The sequence below is a fragment of the Muscardinus avellanarius genome (genome assembly GCF_963383645.1).
Source record: "Muscardinus avellanarius genome assembly, chromosome: 10".
Classification (NCBI taxonomy): Eukaryota; Metazoa; Chordata; class Mammalia; order Rodentia; family Gliridae; genus Muscardinus; species Muscardinus avellanarius.
Genome location: NC_137796.1, coordinates 112,028,079 through 112,049,051, shown reverse-complemented (window position 1 = coordinate 112,049,051; position 20,973 = coordinate 112,028,079). Strand labels below are relative to the sequence as shown.

Here is a 20,973-nt window from a genome sequence, read left to right as displayed (position 1 = left end):
ACCCTGTTTCAAATAAAGAATAAAAAATAGGGCTAGGGGTGTAGCTTGGAAAAAAAAAAACAAAAACAAAAAACATTAGCAGGGCTGGATCCTTAAAACAGGGCCAGGGTTGGCAGCCTTCCTTCAAGCCAGCACCAGCTGCCCAGCCCCCCCCCCCCCCCAGTGGCCCTTCCTCAATGCTGACCCTGGTGCGCACTGGCTGGCCCCTGAGCTACAGCATCTGATGAGTCTGAGTCCCCCAACTCTGGGCATCCTCAGAAGGCAGAGAAGCTCTGAACACCAGCTATGTGCAGTACTGGAAAATAAATTTATTTAAAGATAAACTGTCTTATAAAAAGTCAGAGGCAGTTTGAGACCTCAGATTGTTTGTTTTTTAAAAAGATTCAACTTCAAGTGGCACAATTTTGTGTCTGCTTTTAATCCCAAACACTCTTGAATTAAGAAACAGCCAACTGCTTACACAGCACACTGGACATCTGACTCCAGCACCGGGGCTGCAGCTCCTGGCCTGGGGCTGCCGCCCAACTGTGGGGCCAGTTTGCACCACCACCGTGACCTCTGGCTGTGACCACAGGCCCAGGTCCTGGCTTCCCAGCCCTTCCCTCCCCTGGCACCTTCCAAAATCACGAGAAGACAAACCCAGATGACCCGCTGCTGAGCAGGGGACAGACTTCTGCGTGAGTGTGCTGATGGCACAGGGCAGCCCTTCCCTGAACTGCCAGGCCTGGCCAACCCAGAGGCCCGGGCACTGGTCTCTCAGGGCCTCGCCTGGCTGCCTGGCAGCCGGCAGGAAGAGGAGGGAGAGGAGACGCGGGGCTGCGGGAGCTACGTGATGATCCTGGCAATGGCTTGAAGGGAGGGGAAGCCATCGTCCCGGGCGGCGTGCAGTGCCTGGTGGCCGCTGACGTCTCCGTGTGCGAGCACCTGCTGGCAGGTGGGGCACACACAGCAGTCCAGGCCCGCCTTGTGGGTGCTGGCCTGCCACGCGTTCTTCTTGTTCTTTTTGGACTTGGTGCCAGGAGGCTTCTCGCGGCTACGGAAGTCTGTGTGCGCAGACAGCAGCTCCTGCTGCTTGGCTGTGTCAGGCAGCAGCACCAGCAGCTCACTAAAGATCTTCTGGAAGTTGTCCCCGAGCAGGTCCCAGCAGCTCTTATAGTACTGGGCCGCAGAGATCACCCCCTGCCACCCAGAGAGCCAGAGCTTGTCACTCCGCGAGGGGGCCCGGGCAAAGACCGCTGGCCTCCCACAGCCCTCACCCCTCACCTGTCTGAATTCCCCCGAGTGGCTCTTGAACTTGCTGAAGCGGGCCTCATCACTCTGCAGAAAGTCCTTGATGGACTGGATGAGCTGCAGGTTCCTCTCCCGGAAGTTTTCCGGGACCAAGTACGCCCGGGGTGTGGGTGTCAGCCTGGGTCTGGGGTCGAGAGGAGGTGGCTTCAGCTTCTGGGCAGCAGGGGATGCACCCTTCCGTAAGCCCCCGGTGGCAGGAGGCCGGGCAGCCCACCCCACTTACGCCTTGGTGGTGGTGGGAGCAGGGCTGGGGACACAGGCTGGGTGGGGGCTGGGCAGGAGGCTGGAGAAGCCAGGGGGCGGCTTGCTGACCGGAGGCACCAGGCCCGGTGGGGGCGGGGGTGGCGTGCCCTTCAGGAGCACCACGGTGTTGAAACCTGCGGGTGGCACGAGACCCCGGAAAGTGGCCCTCACTGGCCATGCTTCCCTCAGGCTGCCCGCCCCGAGGGTGCCTGCCGCAGGCGCATTTTAGGACGGAGGCTAAGTGGCGCTCTAGGGCGCGTGGGTCTGGGCGCAGACACACCGCCCGCACTGGGGCTTTGCTCCTGTCGGGGCACTCGTACCTGGGGGAGGAGGCATCCTGGGCGGGCAGGGGCCTCCAAGCGCTGGGAAGTCTTCCTGGGGTGTGGGGCAGGGGAGGGGTCCCAGGGGCCGTGTGAGTCCGGGGGGCTCCTTGGGGGTGCTCCGCGCAGGGGCTGGCCCCTCTGCGTGTCCATTCACGATGACAGCGGGCCCTTCGGTTCTGCTCGCAGGGGCTTCGGGGGCCTGCTCAGCCCCGGGCTTGGGGGTGCGGTCAGGGGGCAGTGGTGGGGCCAAGGCACTGGGCTTCTCAGAGCCCGCTTTCTTCTTCTTGGCGCCCTTGGTGGAAGTCTGGGTAGAAGCTGGTGCCGGCGAGGACACAACCACCGCAGTGGGCACACTCCGCAGCGGCTGCGCACTGAGGCTGCCACCCTCCTCCTCCGCAGGGGTTGGGGCTCCCTTCCGGCCCCCCCGGCTCCCCTTCCCAGACTTCTTAGGAGGTTGGCTGCCAGCAGCAGCCTGGGTGCCCGGGGCGGGCAGGACCCCTTTCTTGCTGCAAGTGTTGTTCCAGGCAGAGACGAGGCTTTGCGGGGCAGTGCTGGGCTTGGAGGCGGAGGACACCAGGGCAGGGAAGTCCTCCTCCTGGAAGGCGTTTCTGCCCTTGGTGGGGCCGGGGTACGCCGGTGCCAGGCCCATGGTGCCCGGGGCTGTCACCGCATAGGAGGAAGTCGAAGCGCAGAGACTGGGGAAGTCCTCCTCCGCGAGCTTCGGGGTGGGTGGCGGGCGCGCGCTAGGTCCAGGAGGGCAGAGCGTCAGCGGCCTGCCAGGCTGCTGGCCCCACACTGCCCGGCCAGCAGGCGAGGCACCCATACCCCACCTCCCACACACACCTGGGAGGGGTGGCCCCTGGGCCTGTGGCTGAGAAGGCTTCTTGGCTTACAGGACCATTTGTCGAGGTTTCCTTGGGGCCTACAAGATAGGAGAGGACCTCAGGTTGAGTGCAGGGATGACCTCAAGGGGCCTAGGGAACATGAGGGGCCCGTGTTTCCCTGGGAAGGCCCGACAGCCCTGGCGCCATGCTGGCTGGGAGCCACGGCGGGCTGGCTCACCTGGGCCTTCACCGGGCACCCGGGCGGCCGCCTCTTCCCTCGTGGCCCTTCCACCCTCCTCCCGGTCCGCGCTCCTGCGTGTCTCCTCCGGTGGCTGCGCAGCCACTGAGGCCCGGATGGCGGCCGCCACTTCTCGGTCCTCTTCTTCCCTAGGATGGGGAGGGAGGCCTCAGCTGGGCGAGTCCTGCATGCCGCCCAGGGCCCTTTCACTTCCCCCCTGCCCGGGCTGGGTGTCTCTGGCTAACACTAAGGGAAAAAAAGCAGCTGTTCCCGCAGGACGCTGAACAGACCCTGCGGCCACACTCAGGGCCTCTGGCCGGCGCGCCCTGACCCTGGGCCGGCCCCACCTGTGGTGGTACAGGAGCATGTTGGCGGTTCGCAAGTCCTCCCACCTCTTGTACCTCCAGCTTCCTCGGCGGCTCTGCTGGGCTCCGCGCCCACCGGCCCGGCCTGCACGGCCCTGGCGGTTGTACCTGTCCACCTCCTCATAGTCCTCACCACTGACGACCCCTGTGGTCAAAACACAGCCCGTCACCATCCTGGGCCCTGGCAGGCCAGCAGGACTGACAGACCCCAGCCCCTCAGCAATGAGCCCAGGGACAGGCCCGGACACCATGCCGATGCCACTCCAGCCTCAACCCCACAGTGGTGTGAAGTCACGGCGGACACTGCCCCACACCTCAGGACAGGAGCCACAGAGCGAGCGCTCAGTAACACCTCCCTGTGCAGGGAAGGGCCCCAGGGACCGGGCGCAGGTGTCAGGCACCACCAGAGGCCAGCAGGGGCAAAGCGCTCAGGCTTATCGACAGCACCCGGGTACTCAGGGCATGTCAGGTGGGGCGCCAGGCTACCAAGGCCCGGCAGCTACCTCCCTTGTCCCCAGCCAAGCCATGGGGAGTGGGGGCTTGGTGGACCCTGCGGGCTGCCCCGGGGCCCCAGTCTAGGCCAGAGCCCGGAGGTGCCTGGCTCACCCTCGTTCCGGCGCGAGTGCCGTGGGGCAAAGCTAAACTGCAGGTCGATCTGGCGGTTCTGGCGCGCCTCCGCCCGGCTGCGGCTGTGACAGGCCGTCTTGTGGGCCTTGAGGTCGATCTCCGTGCGGAAGGCATGGGTGAACTGCTCGGTGCTGCAGCGGCCCTCCTCGCACAGGAAGTGCTTCTCCCGAAAGTGCTCGCGTAAGTACGCGTAGTCACTGTGGGGCAGGGCGAGGGTGCGGTGAGACCCAGGCAGCCTGCCCGCCCCGGCCGGCCGCGAAGGCCTCCACGCCCACCTGTAGTAGTCCTGGGCCCCGTCGGAGTCGCAGAAGTGGCAGAAGTAGTGGTCCCGGCGCAGGTGCTTGAGCAGCTCGTCGTTGTCCAGGTAGCGCTCGTCACAGAACTTGCAGAGCGGGTGCCCGCGGTGCGACGTGTCATCAGGGTCCCCCTGCATGCGGTGCCGGGCCAGGTCCCTGCGCGAGTACCACTTGCGCTCGTAGGTGAAGATCTGCGGAGAGCGGGGGCTGGGCACGGCTGGGGCTCCCAGGCTCAGGGCGCGGCGAGGGGGGCGGGTGGAAGGCCCGGCTCTGCCCACCGCCCGCCCTGGCCCAGCCCGGCAGGCGCACCTTGAGGTGCTTGAGGCACAGCTTGCAGCAGAAGAGCTCATGTTGCCTCCGCATGTGCTGCTCCAGGTCCCCGAAGAGGCCGAAGGGCGGCAGCTGGGGGCACCGCGGGCACTCGTGCTGCAGCAGCTGCCTGGGGGACACCGGAGCCGCCCGCCGCGGCACGCCCGTCACCTCAGGGCCGTGTCAGCCCCCACCCGAGTCTCTCCCACGTCACACAGGGACTGGGGTCCGCAGCCGGCCCAGGCCAGCGAGCGGCCGACAACTGCACCTTTACTACCTGCTTGTGTTCTCGTGCCCCTCAAAGGGCCCAGAGGATTTCTTTTTTCTTTTTTCTTTTTTTTTGCAGAACTGGGGATGGCATCCAGGGGCATTCTACCTCCGAGCTACACCCCCAGGGCCATTTTTTATTCTTTATTTTGAAACAGGGTCTCATTGAGTTGCAAAGGGCCTCAATAAGTAGCTGAGGCGTCCACAAACCCATATCTCCCTGTCTCAGCCTCGCAAATGCTGGGATTACAAGCGTGCGCCACCACAACCGGCTCTATTCTGTATTTTGAAAGTCTCACTAAGTTGCTGAGGCTGGCTGCGAACCTGCAATCCTCCTGTCTCAGCCTCCCAAATGCTGGAATTATAGGTGTGTGCCACCACACCTGGCAAAAGCAGAGGCCTGGAAAGGAAGCAGCCTGCCCCAAACCATACTGCTGGCTCAAGGAGGGCCTGGCCTGGCATCAGACACACACCTGTCCCCACGCAAAGGCCTCTCAGGAAGGACCCTCACCTGTACAATGCAAACACCTTTCCATCTGCAAAGTAGATCTCGTATTTCTTCTCGTGCTGTAGCTGGTGGATGGGGATCGTGGCAAAGGCAGGAAGCTTCTTCCCAAAGACCACCTGGAGCCGAGAGCGAGCACGGTGAGTGGGGTCTGGACTGGATTCCCAGGGATGCAGCAGAGGCGGAAGAGGGCAGACCCTCAGGGCCTGACACTGCAGCCACTGCTTCCTGGCTGGCTTAGTCCTGTCTTCAGTACCCAGGGGTGCAGGGCAGAGGTGATGCCCAGAATCTCCACCAGAGGGCGTCGGGGGCCACCACTGTAGAGATGCTCAAAGGGACTGAGGGCGGGGCGGGGCGCAGGACAGCAGCGAAGGGCAGCAGCTGGGGAAATAATGGTGTCGGCCCAGGGCGCATCAGGTGAGGTCGCGTCAAGTCCTGCCACCCTCCGCCCAGCACCCCTCCGTGTCTCTGCACCAAGGGTGGCTCCCACAGGACTGGCATCTCTGCGCATGTGGGGTACAGATTGGATGAGGGCACTACCTCAGAGCTGCACTGCCAGCCCTGCTTATCTTCTTTTGTGGTACTGGAGATTGAATTCAGTGGAGTCTTACCTCCAAACTAAACCCCTAGCCAGATTTTGTTTTTATTTATTTATTATTTAGTACTGTTGATAGAACCCAGGGGCATTCTACCGAGTTATTCCCAAGCCCATTTTTTATTATTTATTTTATTTTTTGCGGGTCTTGGTATGGAACCCAAGGGCATTCGACCTCCGAGTTACACCCCCTGCCCTATTTTTTATTCTGTATTTTGAAACAGGGTCTAGGTTGCAGAGGAACTCATTAAGTAGCTGAGGCTGTCCGCAAACCGTAATCCTGTCTCAGCCTCCCAACTGCTGGGATTACAAGTGTGCCCCACCACGTCCGGTTTTACTTTTTGAAACAGGGTCTCACTAAGTTGTTGAGGCTAGTCTTGAACCTGCATTCCTCCTGTCTCAGCCTCCCAAGTATTGTGATTACAAGAATGTGCCACCACACTTGGCAGACCCCTCAGCCCTTTTTATTTTTATTTATTTATTTTGTGGTACTAGGGATGGAACCCAGGGGCATTCTACCTCTGAGCTACACCCCCAGCCCTGTATTTTATTCCTTATTTTGAAACAGGGTCTCAATGAGTTGCGGAGGGCCTAAGTAGCTGACGCTGTCTGTGAACCGCGATCCTCCAGTCTCAGCCTCCCAAGTACTGGGATTATAGACGTGTGCTACTGCACCCAACTAGGACTGGTATCTTGCGCCACCAGCCCTGCCACAGCCACAAAGCCCTGTTTCTATGGGCGGCGGCACACGCTCTGCAGGTGCTGCCGGGAAACCTCTACAGCATGTGCCAGGAGTCGCCGGCACCTGCTGAAGTCAGGCCGCCAAGGGACCATCTCTGGTCCCTTGTCAAGGGCTGGACAAGCTTGTCAGCATGTGCCACAGGCCTTACACACTGGACTTGTGTGTGTGGCACTAGGGATGGAACCCAGGGGCATTCTGCCTCTGAGCTACTCAGCCTTATTTTGCTTTCATTTTGAAACAGGGTCTTATTTATCGAATGAGTCCCATTACTTGCTGAGGCTGCCCTCGAACTTGTGACCCTCCTGTCTCAGCCTAAGTACTGGGATTACAGGCTTATGCCTCTGCTTCACACCGGCCTTTGGTCAGATGACCATACCCTGTCCTGGTGCCCCAGTGTGACCAGGGCCCGCAGGCTCAGGCCACCCCTCCTCCCTCCAGGGTTCCCTCTTCTCTCCATGGAGGCCCTCCCTGGACCAAGCCCACACTGGCTGCCTCCTCCAGCCACCGAGCAAGCACCTCCGCTCAGGCCAGAGAGCACTGAGGCCTTACCAGCAGCACACCCAGGGGCATGTGTGTCTTGGGAAGGTCACATCAAGGTCATCCCTGCTATGTTTAGGCCTAGCAGAGGATGACTGGGACCGGAATGGGCACAAACTGAGGGCAGCTCAGGAGGGGCTAGGGAAGATAAGCCCAAAGCTTTCTCGGGACCACAAGCGGCCCGCGGGGGGTAACTGAACCTGGCCTCCAGGGAGGGTCTGGGCAAGCAGCTCCACGGCAGTCCACTTCCACCAGCCCGGAGGACCAGGCCCTGGACGAGCAGCAGCCCGGCAGCTTTTCTCCCCGGGCCTCTTGTCTGGTGAAGGGGCTCCACACTCGGGGCTCAGGCGGCACCTATCTGCAGCTGTGCTCCCATGATCATCTTTTCCTCTAGTGCTTGGGAATGAATCGGGGCATTCTACCTCTGGGCTACACCCCAGGCCTATTTTATTTTGTTTATTTATTTTTTTGCAGGTCTGGGAATAGAACCCAGGGGCATTTGACCTCTGACCTAAACCCCTTGCCCCATTTTAAATTAATTTGTTTATTTATTTTTGGTGGTGCTGGGGGTGGAGCCCAGGGGCTTTCTACCTCCGGGCTATACTCCCAGACATATTTTATATTTTATTTGGAAACAGAGTCTCACTACGTTGCCGAGAACCCCACTAAGCAGTTGAGGCTGGCTTCAAACCTGTGCGATCCTCCTGTCTCAGCCTCCCAAGCGTGGGGATGACAAGCATGTGCCACCACGCCCAGCTATTATTTCTTTTTAAACAGGGTCTCACTGAGTTGCAAAGGGCCTCACTAAGTAGCTGAGGCTGTCTTCGAACCACAGTCCTCCTGTCTCAGCCTCCCAAATGCTGGGATTACAAGCGTGTGCCACCATGCCCAGCTGTGACCATCTTTAAATGGGAGTTGCAAGGTGGGGGCGTGGGGGCACACGAAATCTCAGCATTTAGGAGTGGGAAACTGGAGGATCACGGTTCGTGGACAGCCTCAGCTACTTAGGCCCTTTGCAATTCAGTGAGACCCTGTTTCAAAAAATAAAAAGACTAAGCTGGGCATAGTGGCCTAAGCTTGTAATGCCAGCGCTTGGGAGGCTGAGACAGAAGGCTGGCACAGGTAAAAGCCAGCCTCAGCTACTTAGTGAGGCTCTCAGCAACTTAGTGAGACCCTGTTTTCAAATAAAATATAAAATAGTTCTGGGAGCATACCCCAGAGGTAGAAAAGCCCCTGGGTTCCACCCCTAGTACCACACAAAAAAAAAAAAAAAAAAAAAAAAGGAATTGCAGCTCTACCCCAAAGGCCCAAATCACAGAAGCTTCAGGGTCACGGCAGTCTCCCCAGCTTCCTCCCTCCCTGGCAGGCAGCTCCCCCCTGGGCCCTGAGAAGGCGAGGTCCCTGGGCCGGGTCCTGGCCTCATCTCCTACAGATAAGGAGGAACCACTGTCAGCATCAGACCCTCGAAGGCACAAGCCGCCACTCAGGACACTGCTGGGATGCGGCACTGGAGCCCGGTCAAGCCTGCTGGGCTCCACCTGCTTCTCAAGGCAGCCCAGGTGGCAGATCTAGCAGCCCAGCGTCTCCTGCAAGGCAGCCAGAAGAGCAGCCCGAGGAAACTCCCTGAGGCTGCCAAAAGCATCCGAGCCCGACAGCCGCTGGAGGACTGACTTCCTTCCCCAGGGGGAGCCGTGCCAGGGACGCCCCCGCGCTGGCGCTCTCCCCACTGTGCACTCCATTCTAACCTTGGTGGCGCCTCAGGCCCACAGAGACCCGTCTGTCCTGGGCTGTGGGCACGAGGTCCCTGGGCACCCCTACTGGGTGCCAGCACCAGGTCACACTGAGGGAGCAACCATCTGTCCTTGCATCCTGCATCCCGTGGCACCCAGGCCCTAAGCATGCTGTCTTGCTCACGCCTGCAAGACACCCAGGTCGCCGGGCGCATGCCTGTAACCCCAGGACTTGGGAGACTGAGACAGGAGGCCTGCAGGTTTGAAGCCAGCCTCAGCTACTTAGTGAGATTCTGTTTCTAAATAAAACATAAAATATGACTGGGAGTGTAGTTCGGAGGTAGAGCGCCTCTGGGTCTCATCCCCAATACCACACAAAAGACATCTCTGTGGACGGCTTGAGGCCAGGAGCAGCTGTAGACAGAGAAGCCAAGGAGAGCACAAAGCAGCCCGCAACAGGCAGGACAGGGGCAACAGTGCCCTGTATTCAGGTCCTGAAGTAGGGACAAGGGACCGAGGTGCATGTGCGGGGAAGCCAGGCCTGTTCCACCCTGTGCCACCATACCGAGGCCACAGCACAGGAACGGGTGCCAGGGGCCACTGCGCCAGGTGTGGAGGGTCCTCTACACAGCAGTGGGACAGGTACCCCACAGCGCGAGGGGCAGCAGGGCTCAGAGGTGTTCATCCCTCTTTAGCAGTCTAGGGGGGTGACCTGGCTAAGTGCGTCTGAGCCAGCCCAGGGACAGGAAGGGGCCTAGGACTGCAGGGGTAGCTTAGGAAAAGGTGCTGAGCCTGCAGGAGAACCACGCGGCTGCAGGGAATTGTCAGCTACACTGCTACTGGGCTGAGGCTGCAGGAGACAGAGGCCTGCCTCTCTCCAGACAGGAAGGAGATCAGGTCTGGCCCTCCAGACCCATAAGCAGGCAAAGGCTCAACAGTGCTACCCAGGGTGGCCAAGGCCCTGTCCCTAGCAGAGCACACGGGGCCAGCCTGGTCTGGACAAGGACGAGGGCCCAGGGGCCAGGCCTCCTTCCCTGAGGACAGAGGAACATGGGAGCTCATGGGAGATGGCCAGCCTGGGTCTGCAAGGACGCAGGGGCTCTAGATCACCTATGGGAGAGGCTCACGCGTGGAGGTCAGAGCTTGGGCCAGGCAGCAAATGACAGAGTGGGAAAGGGTACGCCTGGGTGCGCCACAGGAGTGGCCACATCAGTCTCCAAGGAGACTGAAAGGCAGAGGGGGAGACAGGCCGCCTCGGGAACAGGAGCCTCCCATGGCGCCCAGAGGAGCCAGTGTACGCATGTCTGGGACCTTGCTGCTCCCCAATCCTGGCATGCAGTGGGCACTCTGACAAGCGAAGGAAAGGACAGGTGGTCCCAAGCAGAAGAGAACAGTGGGGGGGCCACGCCCAGGAGACCCAGGGGCAAGGGAGGGGGTACCTTGGGAGAGCAGGAGCCCAGATGGGGACAGGAACAGGGGTAACCTTAAGAGAGAAACCAGAAGCCGGGCGTGGTGGCACATTCTTGTAATCCCAGCATTCAGGAGGCTGAGACAAGAGGATCGAGGTTCGCTGACAGCCTCAGCTACTTAGTGAGACCCTGTTTCAAAATAAAGAGTAGGCCGGGCGTGGTGGCACATACTTGTAATGCCAGCATTTGGGAGGCTAAAAATGGAGGACTGCAGTTCGCGGACAGCCTTAGCTACTTAGTGAGGTCCTTCATAACTCAGTGAAACCCTGTTTTAAAAAAAAAAAAAAACCAGCTGGGCATGGTGGCGCAGACTTGTAATCCCAGCATTCGGGAGGCTGAGACCAGAGGATCACGATTCGTGGACAGCCTCAGCTACTTAGTGAGGCCCTCTGCAACTCAGTGAGACCTGGTTTCAAAATAAAGAATAAAAAAAACAGGGCAGGGGCTGTAGCTCGGAGGTAAAATGCCCCTGGGTTCCATCCCCAGAACCGAAAAAAAAAAAAGGGCTGGGGATGTAGCTCTGAGGTACTATGCCCCTGAGTTCCATCCCCGGTACTGCAGAATGAATGGAAGAAAGAAAGAAAGAAAGAAAGAAAGAAAGAAAGAAGGAAGGAAGAAAAAATAGGGCAGGAGGTGTAACTCGGAGGTAGGTCGAATGCCCCTGTGTTCCATCCCCAGACCCGCACATGCAAAAAAAAAAAAAAAAAAAGGACTACAGGGTGACTAGGGGCGAGGTTAACACAAAACAGGACCTGAGTCATCAGGCCGCCCGCTGACCTGCGCCTGGGCAGCCCTGGTTGGCCTTCAGCACTCCCCTCCCACTTCCTGCCTGTGAGCCGGGGGTGTGGCTGCACTGGGTGGCCTACAGTGTCACCAGGACTCCTGTGCCCAGACCAGGGCCAGGACAAGGTGGAGCCCAGGAAACAAACTGCAAGAAATGGCTCAACCTGAAGAGGTACCCAAGGGCGGGCAGGAGCCCAGGTGAGGTGAGGGCTTGATCAGCCCTGCCCCGGCAAGTGCTCCCACTGCTGCCATCCATGGAGCACAGCTCGGCTTCCGCCTGGGCACCTGCCGCAGTCCAGGTTGACCTGGCTCTTGGCCTGACCAGCAGCTGCAAGGCTGTGCCGTGTCTGCTCCCCGCCCCCACCCCGGCTCACACAGGGAAGGTCAAGGGCACAGAATTAACCCAGCAAAGGAAGCCTGCCGCTCCACACAGCGTCTAGGCACACCTTCCTCACAATGTTCATAGACTTAGTTTCATAAAGGAGAAGCAAGCCAGGTGTGGTGGCGCACACTTGTAATCCCAGGAGTTGGGAGGCTGAGACAGGAGCATCACAGTTTCGCGGCCAGCCTCCATAACTTGGTGAGACCCCGTTTCAAAAAATAAAGAATAAGCCAGGTGTGGTGGCACATGCTTGTAATTCCAGTATTTGGGAGGCTGAGACAGGAGGATCACGGTTCAAGGCCAGCCTCTGCTACTTAGTGAGGCCCTATTCAACTTAGTGAGACCCTGTTTCAAAAATAAATAAGCCAGGCGTGGTGGCGCATGATTGTAATCCCAGCATTCAGGAGGTTGAGACCTGAGGATCGCGGTTCACGGACAGCCTTAGCTACTTAGTGAGGCTCTCTGCAACTCAGTGAGACCCTGTTTCAAAATAAAGAATAAAAGGGTATATTCATTTCGAGTCACCCCCTCATGCCATTTTGGCATGGGGCTGTATTTCTATTTTCTGTATTTCTATCTTTCTAATAAACTTCTTTAAATCTTCAAAAAAAAAAAAAAAGAATAAAAAATAGAGCAGGGGGTGTACCTCAGAGATCGAATGCCCCTGGGTTCCATCCTCAGACCCACAAAAATAAATAAATAAATAAATAAAATAAAATAAAAAATAGGGCTGCGGGTGTAGCTCGGAGGTAGAATGCCCCTGGGTTCAATCCCCAGTACTGCAATAAATAAACAGCAGAGCTCAGAGGTGAGGGCCACCCGTGATTCCCGAGCAGGATGAAACAGGGCATATGTGAGCAGGGCGCAGCACTCAGCAAGGGGAAGGGGCTATGCGAAGCTGCAAGTTCACCAGTGGGAGGGGCAGGACAGCAGGAGGAGAGGACCAAGCCGAGTCCAACTCCACAGGCCCTTCCCTGCTGCCCTGCCGTGTGGGCAGTGTTGAGCATTGAGCAGAAGTGCAGGCTCGCTGAGGAGGGCCCTTGCCAAACCACACCCAGCCAAGGCCTGCTGACAGCTCATGCCAGCCCCTGCCACAGAGCTCTTGGAGGGTGTGGGTTCCTAAGGAATGAGGAGACAGATGTTGGCTACAGGAGCCACCCGTGGGTGTTTACTCACATCCTGATTAGGACCCAAGCAAGCTAGGACCTCAGATGGAAAGACCTCCACATAGCCATCCTTCCTGGAAGGAAGCTACAGGTGTGCTGCAAACCTGGCTGGGGCTGAGAGAGCCACGCTGGTGGTTTCTCTGGCTCTTCCAGCACCCCAGATCTCTCCCAACCTGTGCCCACCTCCTTCTACCACATGAAACAACAGCATCTCCAAGTGCCTTTTTTCCTACAGGGCTCAGAGCAGGTGCCTAAGCCAGGCTCACAGGATTCCAGTACCTCTGGCTCCTTTCATACAAGTGACTCCTTTTTCTTTTGTGGTACTGGGCCAATACCAGGGGCCCTGAGCACATGAACTAGGCACGTGAACTGCGTCATCAGCCCTTCTTAGTAAGCAGCCCCGGCTGGCCTCAAACTCTTGATCCAACTACTTCAACTACCAGAGTAGTTGGAATCATAGGCACGTGTCACCACGAATGGCAAATGTCCACTTTTTCTGTGGTACTGGGAGTTGAACCCAGGGGTACTCTACCACTGAGCTACATCCCCAGCACCCTCCCCTTTTTTTGAGACAGAGTCTCTCCAGGTTGCCAAGGCTAGCCTGGAACTTGTGATCCATCCTCCTGCCTCAGCCTCCCAAGTAGCCGAGATTAAATAGGCACGTGCCACCACACCCGGTGTAAATGCCTATTTTTTTAAAGAAGAAAAGAAAGAACCTATTCCTTCACACTGCTGTCTCTGATGCTTTTAAGTAGAGGAAACTCCGATTCCCTGGCAGATGCCACCACTTGAAGCTTTCCATGAACCGGGAGAATTTCACAATGCTGGAAGCAAACAGATCTCCACGGGAAACAGAGGTCCCGGTGGATGCTTCCAACCAGCAGCTGGCACTGCTGGGATTGTGGGGGGAAAGCTCTATGTGCCCTCTGACCCCTCCAGGGCTTCCTTGTCTGGGCCGAGCCGGAACATCATCCCTCCTCCGCTCTGGAAAGAAGCCCCCAAAGCTGGAGCTGTCAAGAAGGAGGGAAACTTCCCAACACTTGTCCCCACCAGCCAAGAGTCAGCTCGGAGTGTTACTTCCACGCTACAGATGAAAACGCCCGACTTACGAGTTGGCTGCGGGTCACCAGTGGGGACCAGAAGCCCACCTAGGGTGGGAATGCCCAGGTCACCCCTGTGCTTCCAGGACGGAAGGCCTCTGGAGGTTCCCCAGCTGTCTCCTCCACCTCAGTGGAGACACCCCTCCCAAGAAACAAACTCCCAGCCGGGCAGGTCGGGGCACTCTGGCCAGATTCGGCCCCTTCCTGCGGCCGGGGCGGGGGACAGTGCCCAGGCTCCGTCCCCGCGGGGATCGCGCCTCCTCGGCCGCCTCCGCCTCGCCGCCCCAGACGCGCTAGTCGGCCGGGCGTCAGGCGCGCTCGGGCGACCCCAGCCTCCCGGGGGAGCAGCGCGGAGGCCACGGCCCGGCCGAGGGAAGGCGAAGCCCTCGGCTGCGCCCCGCGCCCGCCCCGCCGCGCGGCCCGCGGCGCACCTGGCGCAGCTCCTCGCGGCACACGGCGCAGTAGCGCTGCTCGCACAGCACCCGCATCTTGGTGGAGCAGCGGTAGCACACCGGGTGATCGCAGCGGCCCAGCGCCGTGGCCTCCAGGTCCCCGCAGCACAGCACGCAGCTCCCGCCACCCCGCTCCGGCGCCGCCGCGGCCGCCGCCTCCAGGGCCGCGCGCCGCCCCTCGGCGCCCGCCGCCGCCGCCGCCATGGCCCGGCTCCGGCCCCTCCCGGCCGGCGCGGCGCGGCCTGGCTCCGGCGGCCCGCCCCTTCCGGGCGACGTCACCGCCCCGCCCGGCAACCGCCCCGCCCGGCGGAAGTGCGCGCCGCCGCTTCCGCTCCGGCCAGGCGCCGCCCACCGCGGGCCGCGCCTGCGCGCCAGCCCGCGAGGGGCCCGCCCCGCTTCCCGGAGCTCGCGCCGCGGTCGGGCGTCGGTCCACACGGACCCGGCGTGCTCCAGTTAAATCGCAGGTAGTGTTTGGGTGTAGGTATCGCCGCGAACCCGGATCCTTCCGTCTCAGCCTCCCAAGTACTGGGATTGCCAGAGTGCACCACCTGGCTTTGGTTCTATATTTTTATTTGCTAGAGTAGAGCGTTTACCTAGTATTTCCAAAACCTAGGTTAGATCTCTAGCAGCACATAATCACCAACTAAAAAGAACTAGAAACTTTGTTAGGAAACCACTACCTTTCTCCAGCCCAAGACCCTCGGTTTATTTGCAATGCACCAAGTTGGCCCCTCAGAACAGCGTCTCCTTTTTTTTTTTTTTTTTTTTTCCAGCACTGGGGATAGAACCCAAGATACACCCCCAGCCCTATATATTTTTTGTATTCTTCATTTTGAAACAGGGTTTCACTAAGTTACGAAGTCCTCACTAAGTAGCTGAGGCTGGCCGCGAACCTGCGATCCTCTGGTCTCAGCCTCCCAAATGCTGGGATTACAAGCATGTGCCACCACATGGGGCTAACACCTTCTTCTAACCAGGGGAAAGTCCATATCGGAAAAGAAACATGAGCTGCCAGGCCTGGTGACTCACACCTGTAATCCCAGCTCGGGAGGTTGAGATAGGAGGATCACAGGTTCGAGGACATACTCTGCAAGTAGTGAGACTCTCATTAATGTAGTGAGTCCCTGTTTCAAAATAATTAGGGCTGGGGTATAGCTCAGAGGTAGAATGTCCCTGGGTTCAATCCCCAGTACCAAAAAAGAAAAGAAAAGATGAGACACATGATATGCCAGGCGTGGTGTCGTATGGCAAACTTGTAATCCCAGCACTTGAAAGACAGATAGGAGGATTGCAGGTTCACAGCCAGCAAATAAAATAGGACTGGGGTGTAGCTCAGAGGTGTACACACACACACACACACACACACATGCATATATATCATATATATGCATATATGTGTGTATATACATATATGTACACGTATATATATGTACGTATAGATGGAGCCAGGCGTGGTGGCGCACACTTGACATCCCTGTACTTGGGAGGATGAGACAAGCGTGTCACAGGTTCAAAGGAAGGCTTGGCAATTTAGCGAGACCCTGTTTCCAAATAAATAAAACTCAGATGGTGTAGCTTAGAAGTAGAAAGTCTCTGGGTTCAGTACCAAATAAGTAAATAAATAAATAGACCCAGGTGTGGTGGCGCACACTTGTAATCTCAGCATTTGGGAGGCTGAGGATGGACGATCATTGTTCGCGGACAGCCTCAACTACTAACTGAGGCCCTTTGCAACTCAGTGAAACCCAGTATCAAAATAAATGCTAAAAAATAGGACTGGGGGTGTAGCTCAGCGGTAGAATGCTTCTGGGTTTCATCCTCAGTACCGCAAGAAAATATAAATAAATAAATAAATAAATAAATAAATAGGACTAGGGATGTAACTCAAATGTAGATTGTCCCTGGGTTCAATCCTCAGCATCACAAAAACAAAACAACAACAAAGTAAAAATAAAAGGGCCGGGGGTATAGCTTAAAGGTAGAATACCCTGAGTTCAATCCCAATAAAACACGCACACAACCCGGCACGGTGGCTCATGCTTGTAATCCCCATGCTAGGGAGGCTGAGACAGGAGGATCTCACAGGTTCAAAGCCAGCCTCAGCTACTTAGTGAGGCTCACAGCAACTTAATGAGACCCTGTTTCCAAATAAAAATGTAAATAGGCCTGGAAGTATAGCCCAGAGGTAGAAAGCCCCTGGGTTCTACACCCAGTAACACCAAAAAAAAAAAAAAAAAAAAAATCACGCACACAACCCTGGGAGGTGGAATGCCCAGGTTCAATGCCCCGTATCAGAAGAACAGAAAAGAGAGAAAAGAAGCAGCATATAGATGAGGGACGGGCGGCTTGGACCCCAACCCTGCCATTGACTTGCTGGTGACTTCAGCTGGCTTGCTGAAGCCAGTAACTTCCTCATCGGCCACACAGATCACCATACCGCTTAAACCAGATGGACTGGCTGTGCGTCCATCGGACCTTCACAAAACCCCACTACAAGGAGAGCGAAATTAAAAAGCCATTAGTCCACAGACACGGAGTTCGGAAAGGCAGCAACTAGAGAGAGGCAAAGCTTGGAATGACAGGAAGCCGAAGCGGGGTTGCTGGTGCAGAGCGTCCTGCCAGCCAGGCCAGAGGAGCTGCCAGGTGCCCACAGGCTATGTGGAGGGCCTGCACGAGCCGGGCCCGGGCCCGGGCCCTCTGCCCTGCCTGGCCCTGCACCACCCCACCACCTACCCTCAGCAGAAGACTGGAGGCTTTTGCTTGGGAGAAATGGCCAGCTCCACCTCACAGGGGGATGGAAAGCTGCCTGCTGCCCACTCACCCTACAGCCAGTGGGGCCACCATTTTCTTTTTCCAGTACTGGCGATTGAACCCAGAGAGAGAGAGAGAGAGAGAGAGAGAGAGAGAGAGAGAGTGTGTGTGTGTGTGTGTGTGTGACTGGGGATTGAGCACAGGGCCATTCTACCTCTTAGCTATACCACCAACCCTATTTTATTTAATTTATTTATTTTTTTGCAGGTCTGGGGATGGAACCCAGAGGCCTTTGACCTCCAAGCTACACGCCCTGCCCAATTTTTTATTCTTTATTTTGAAACGGGGTCTCATTGAGCTGCGGAGGGCCTCACTAAGTATCTAAGGCTGTCTGTGAACCGAGATCCTCTAGTCTCAGTCTCCCATGCTTGCTGGGATTACAAGCGTGTACCACCACACCCAGCATCTCCCAGATCTATTTTATATTTTATTTGGAAACAGGGTCTCACTAAGTTGCTGAGAGCCTCACTAAGTGGCTGAGGCTGGCTTCGAACCTGTGCAGTCCTCATGTCTCAGCCTCCCAAGCACTGGGATTACAAGCGTGTGCCAACACGCCCGGCTATTATTATTTTTTTCAGTTCTGGGGATGGAACCCAGAGGCATTGTACCTCCGAGCTACACCCCCTGCCCTATTTTTTTAGTCCTTTTATTTTTGAAACAGGTTCTCACTGAGTTGTAAAGTGCTTCACTAAGTAGCTGAGGCTGTTCCTGAATGCTGAGAGTACAAGCCTGTGCCACCATGCCCGGACCCCCTAGCTTTTATTTTTTAAATGGAGTCTTGAGCCTGGCATGGTGGCATATGCCTGTAATCCTAGTACTTGGGAAGCTGAGACAGGAGGATTGCAGGTTTGAGGGCAACCTTAGCAAGTAGTGAGACTCTTAGTAACCAGTGAGACCCTGTTTCAAAACAAAAAATAATAAGTGCTGGGAGTAGAATGCTCAGAAGTAGAATCTTCTCCAGAACCAAAATAGAGAGAGAGACAGAGAGAGAGAGAGAGAGAGAGAGAGAGAGAGAGAGAGAAGAAGAAGAAGAAGAAGAAGAAGAAGAAGAAGAAGAAGAAGAAGAAGAGGAGGAGGAGGAGGAGAGGGAGAGAGAGAGAGAGAGAGAGAGAGAGAGAGAGAGAGAGAGAGATTGATTTGCCCATGCATGGCATCCTCGTCCTCATCACAGAGCCAGGACTAGGCCTAGGCAGTCCCAGCCACCCCAGAGGGTTCTTTATATTTTATTTAATTTATTTTTTGTGGTACTGGGCATTAAGCCAAAAGGTTTTTATACCTCCAATCTATACTACAAGCTTTTTATTTTTGTTTTGAAACAGGGCCTTGCACAGTTGCTGAGGCCAATGTACCACCATGCCGGCTACAACACTGCATTTTTGAGATTTATTCATGTTCTACTTCAATCTTCCTTCTTTCTTTCTTTTCTTTCTTTTCTTTTCTTTCTTTCTTTCTTTTTTTTTTTTTTTTTGGTGGTACTGGGGATGGAATCGAGGGGCCTTCTGTCTCCGGGCTACACTCCTAGACCTATTTTATATTTTATTTGGAAACAGGGTCTCTTTTTTTTTTTTTTTGCAGGTCTAGGAATGGAACCCAGGGGCATTTGACCTCCGAGCCACACCCCCTGCCCTATTTTTTATTCTTTATTTTGAAACCGGGTCTCACTAAGTTTCAGAGCCTCACTAAGTAGCTGAGGCTGTCCACAAACCATATCCTCCAGTCTCAGCCTCCCAAATGCTGGGATTACAAGCGTGCGCCACCATGCCTGGCTTGGAAACAGGGTCTTTTAAGCCAGCGCGGCTGGCTTCGAACCTGCACAATCCTCCTGCCTCCGCCTCCCAAGCGCAGGGATTACAAGCGTGCGCCACCACGCCTGGCAGCCAGCTTTCTTTCTCTTTCTTTCTTTCTTTCTTTCTTTCTTTCTTTCTTTCTTTCTTTCTTTCTTTCTTTCTTTCTTTCTTTCTTTCTTGTGGTACTGGGGATAGAACCCGGGACATTCTACCTCTGAGCTACATCCCCGGTACTGTTTATATTTATTTATTTATTTATTTATTTATTTATTTATTTAAGGTACTGGGGATGGAACCCAGGGGCATTCTACTTCTGAGAGACACCCCCAGCCCTATTTTTTATTCTTTTTTTTTTTTTTTTTTTTTTTTTGGTGGTACTGGTGTTCCTGGAAACCCTTCTACCTCTGGGCTACACTCCCAGACCTATTTTATATAATATATTTTATAAATATATATGCAACAGGGTCTCTTAAACCAGCAAGGCTGGCTTTGAACCAGCATGATCCTCCTGTCTCTGCCTCCCAAGCTCAGGGATTACAAGCATGTGCCACCATGCCCTGCTTTTTATTCTTTATTTTGAAACAGAGTCTCACTGAGTTGCAAAGCCCCTCACTAAGTAGCTGAGGCTGTCTGGGAACCACGATCCTCTGGTCTCAGCCTCCTGAATGCTGAGTGCAGGTTCAAAGCCAGCCTCATCGTAGGCGGGCAAGGTGGGGCACGCTTGTAATCCCATCATTTGGGAGGCAGAGACAAGAGGATTGCGGTTTGAAGACAACCTCAGCTACTTAGTGAGGCTTTTTGCAACTCAGTGAGACCTTGTTTCAAAATAAAGAATAAGAGCTGGGCGTGGTGACGCAAGCTTGTAATCCCTGCTCTAGGGAGGCTGAGACAGGAGGATCGCACAGGTTAGAAGCCAGCCTCAGCTACTTAGTGAGGCTTTCAGCAACTTAGTGAGACCCGGTTTCCAAATAAAATATAAAAAAGGTCTGGGAGTATAGCCCGGAGGTAGAAAGCTTCTGAGTTCCACCCCCAGTACCACCCAACCCAGTACCACCCCCCCAAAAAAAAGAATAAAAAATAGGGCTGGGGGTGTCACTTGGAGGTAGAATGCCCCTGGGTTCCATCCCCAGTACTACAAAAAATAAATAAATAAAACAAAGCCAGCCTCATCTACTTAGTGAGGTTCTCAGCAACTTAGTGAAACCCTGTTTCCAAATAAAATATAACAAATAGGTTTGGGAGTGTAGCCCAGAGGTAGAAGGCCACTGGGTTCCATCCCCAGTATCACAAAAGTAAAATAAAATAATAAAATATAGAATAAAAAATAGGTCTGGCGGTATAGCTCAGAGGTAGAATGCCCCAGGTTCCATCCCCAGTACCGCATAAGTAAATAAATAAGGCTAGGCTATAGCTTAGAGGCAGAATGCACTGGGTTCAAGCCCCAGTACCAAACCAAACCAAAAACGTTTCTATAATTGGGTTGAGTTCCCAGTATGCCGCCAGGGGGCGCCCTTGGCCCTCCCCAGCAGGACTGCAGTTCCCCGGGGTCCCTGAGCTGAAGTAGGGCGCCCACACCAGGGAACCCTAGAGGCCTGACTATGGCCTGCAGCTTGCGCCGCCCGCCCACTGCACACTCCAGGCTGCTTGGCTTTGGAGGCCGAGGGGCCCTGTGGGAGCTCAGCCTGGTGGCGGAGGTGGCTCCCAGGGGTCCTCCAGGGAGCAGCCCACTCCTTTGCACCCCTTACCAGCCCATCCCCATGGAAGCGGTCTCCTTGACAGCAGCCCTAGATCCCAGCCAGAAGAATTTAGTGTATCTCTACTGGGGGCAAGGTACAGGTGCCGAGACCCTGAAGAGGAAACTGAGCCAGCCTAGGTTGTGGCACTTAACCCTTATGCCTACCACCATCAACCCTGGGACAGGCTCCAAGGCCAGGTTCTCATGAGGGAGGGCTGCTCTGCCCCCCACCTCCACTGTAGCCTCAGGAGCAGGTGCCTCCTCTGACCCTCCTGTCCTGTGCCCCTGGCGACAGGGGCTCCTCAGCCCCTGAGACCCTCTGCCAGGGTCTAAGCTGTACCTCACTCCTCCCACAGTTTACCTAAGATGGCCTGGGGCAAGTCAGTCCTTCCTTGTG

The 20,973-nt window shown here is 56.2% G+C and overlaps 1 protein-coding gene across 3 annotated transcripts; it reads right to left on the bottom strand.

Moving 5' to 3' along the window:
• Positions 1-825: 825 nt before the first annotated feature.
• Positions 826-14,572, bottom strand: ZNF598 (zinc finger protein 598, E3 ubiquitin ligase; the record flags this gene model as incomplete). 3 transcript variants are annotated; one of them, XM_080703367.1, is made up of 12 exons in its annotated part: positions 826-1,179; positions 1,264-1,414; positions 1,514-1,667; positions 1,854-2,599; positions 2,682-2,778; positions 2,919-3,067; positions 3,311-3,428; positions 3,890-4,107; positions 4,186-4,397; positions 4,516-4,645; positions 5,294-5,406; positions 14,223-14,572. In XM_080703367.1, 12 exons carry the CDS (start codon positions 14,445-14,447, stop codon positions 826-828), a joined length of 2,667 nt encoding a protein of 888 aa, XP_080559493.1. The 3 variants fall into 3 exon arrangements, with proteins under 3 accessions (XP_080559493.1, XP_080559491.1, XP_080559492.1); XM_080703365.1 differs by having other exon boundaries at positions 2,694-2,778; positions 14,223-14,447; XM_080703366.1 differs by having other exon boundaries at positions 2,700-2,778; positions 14,223-14,447.
• Positions 14,573-20,973: the final 6,401 nt, after the last annotated feature.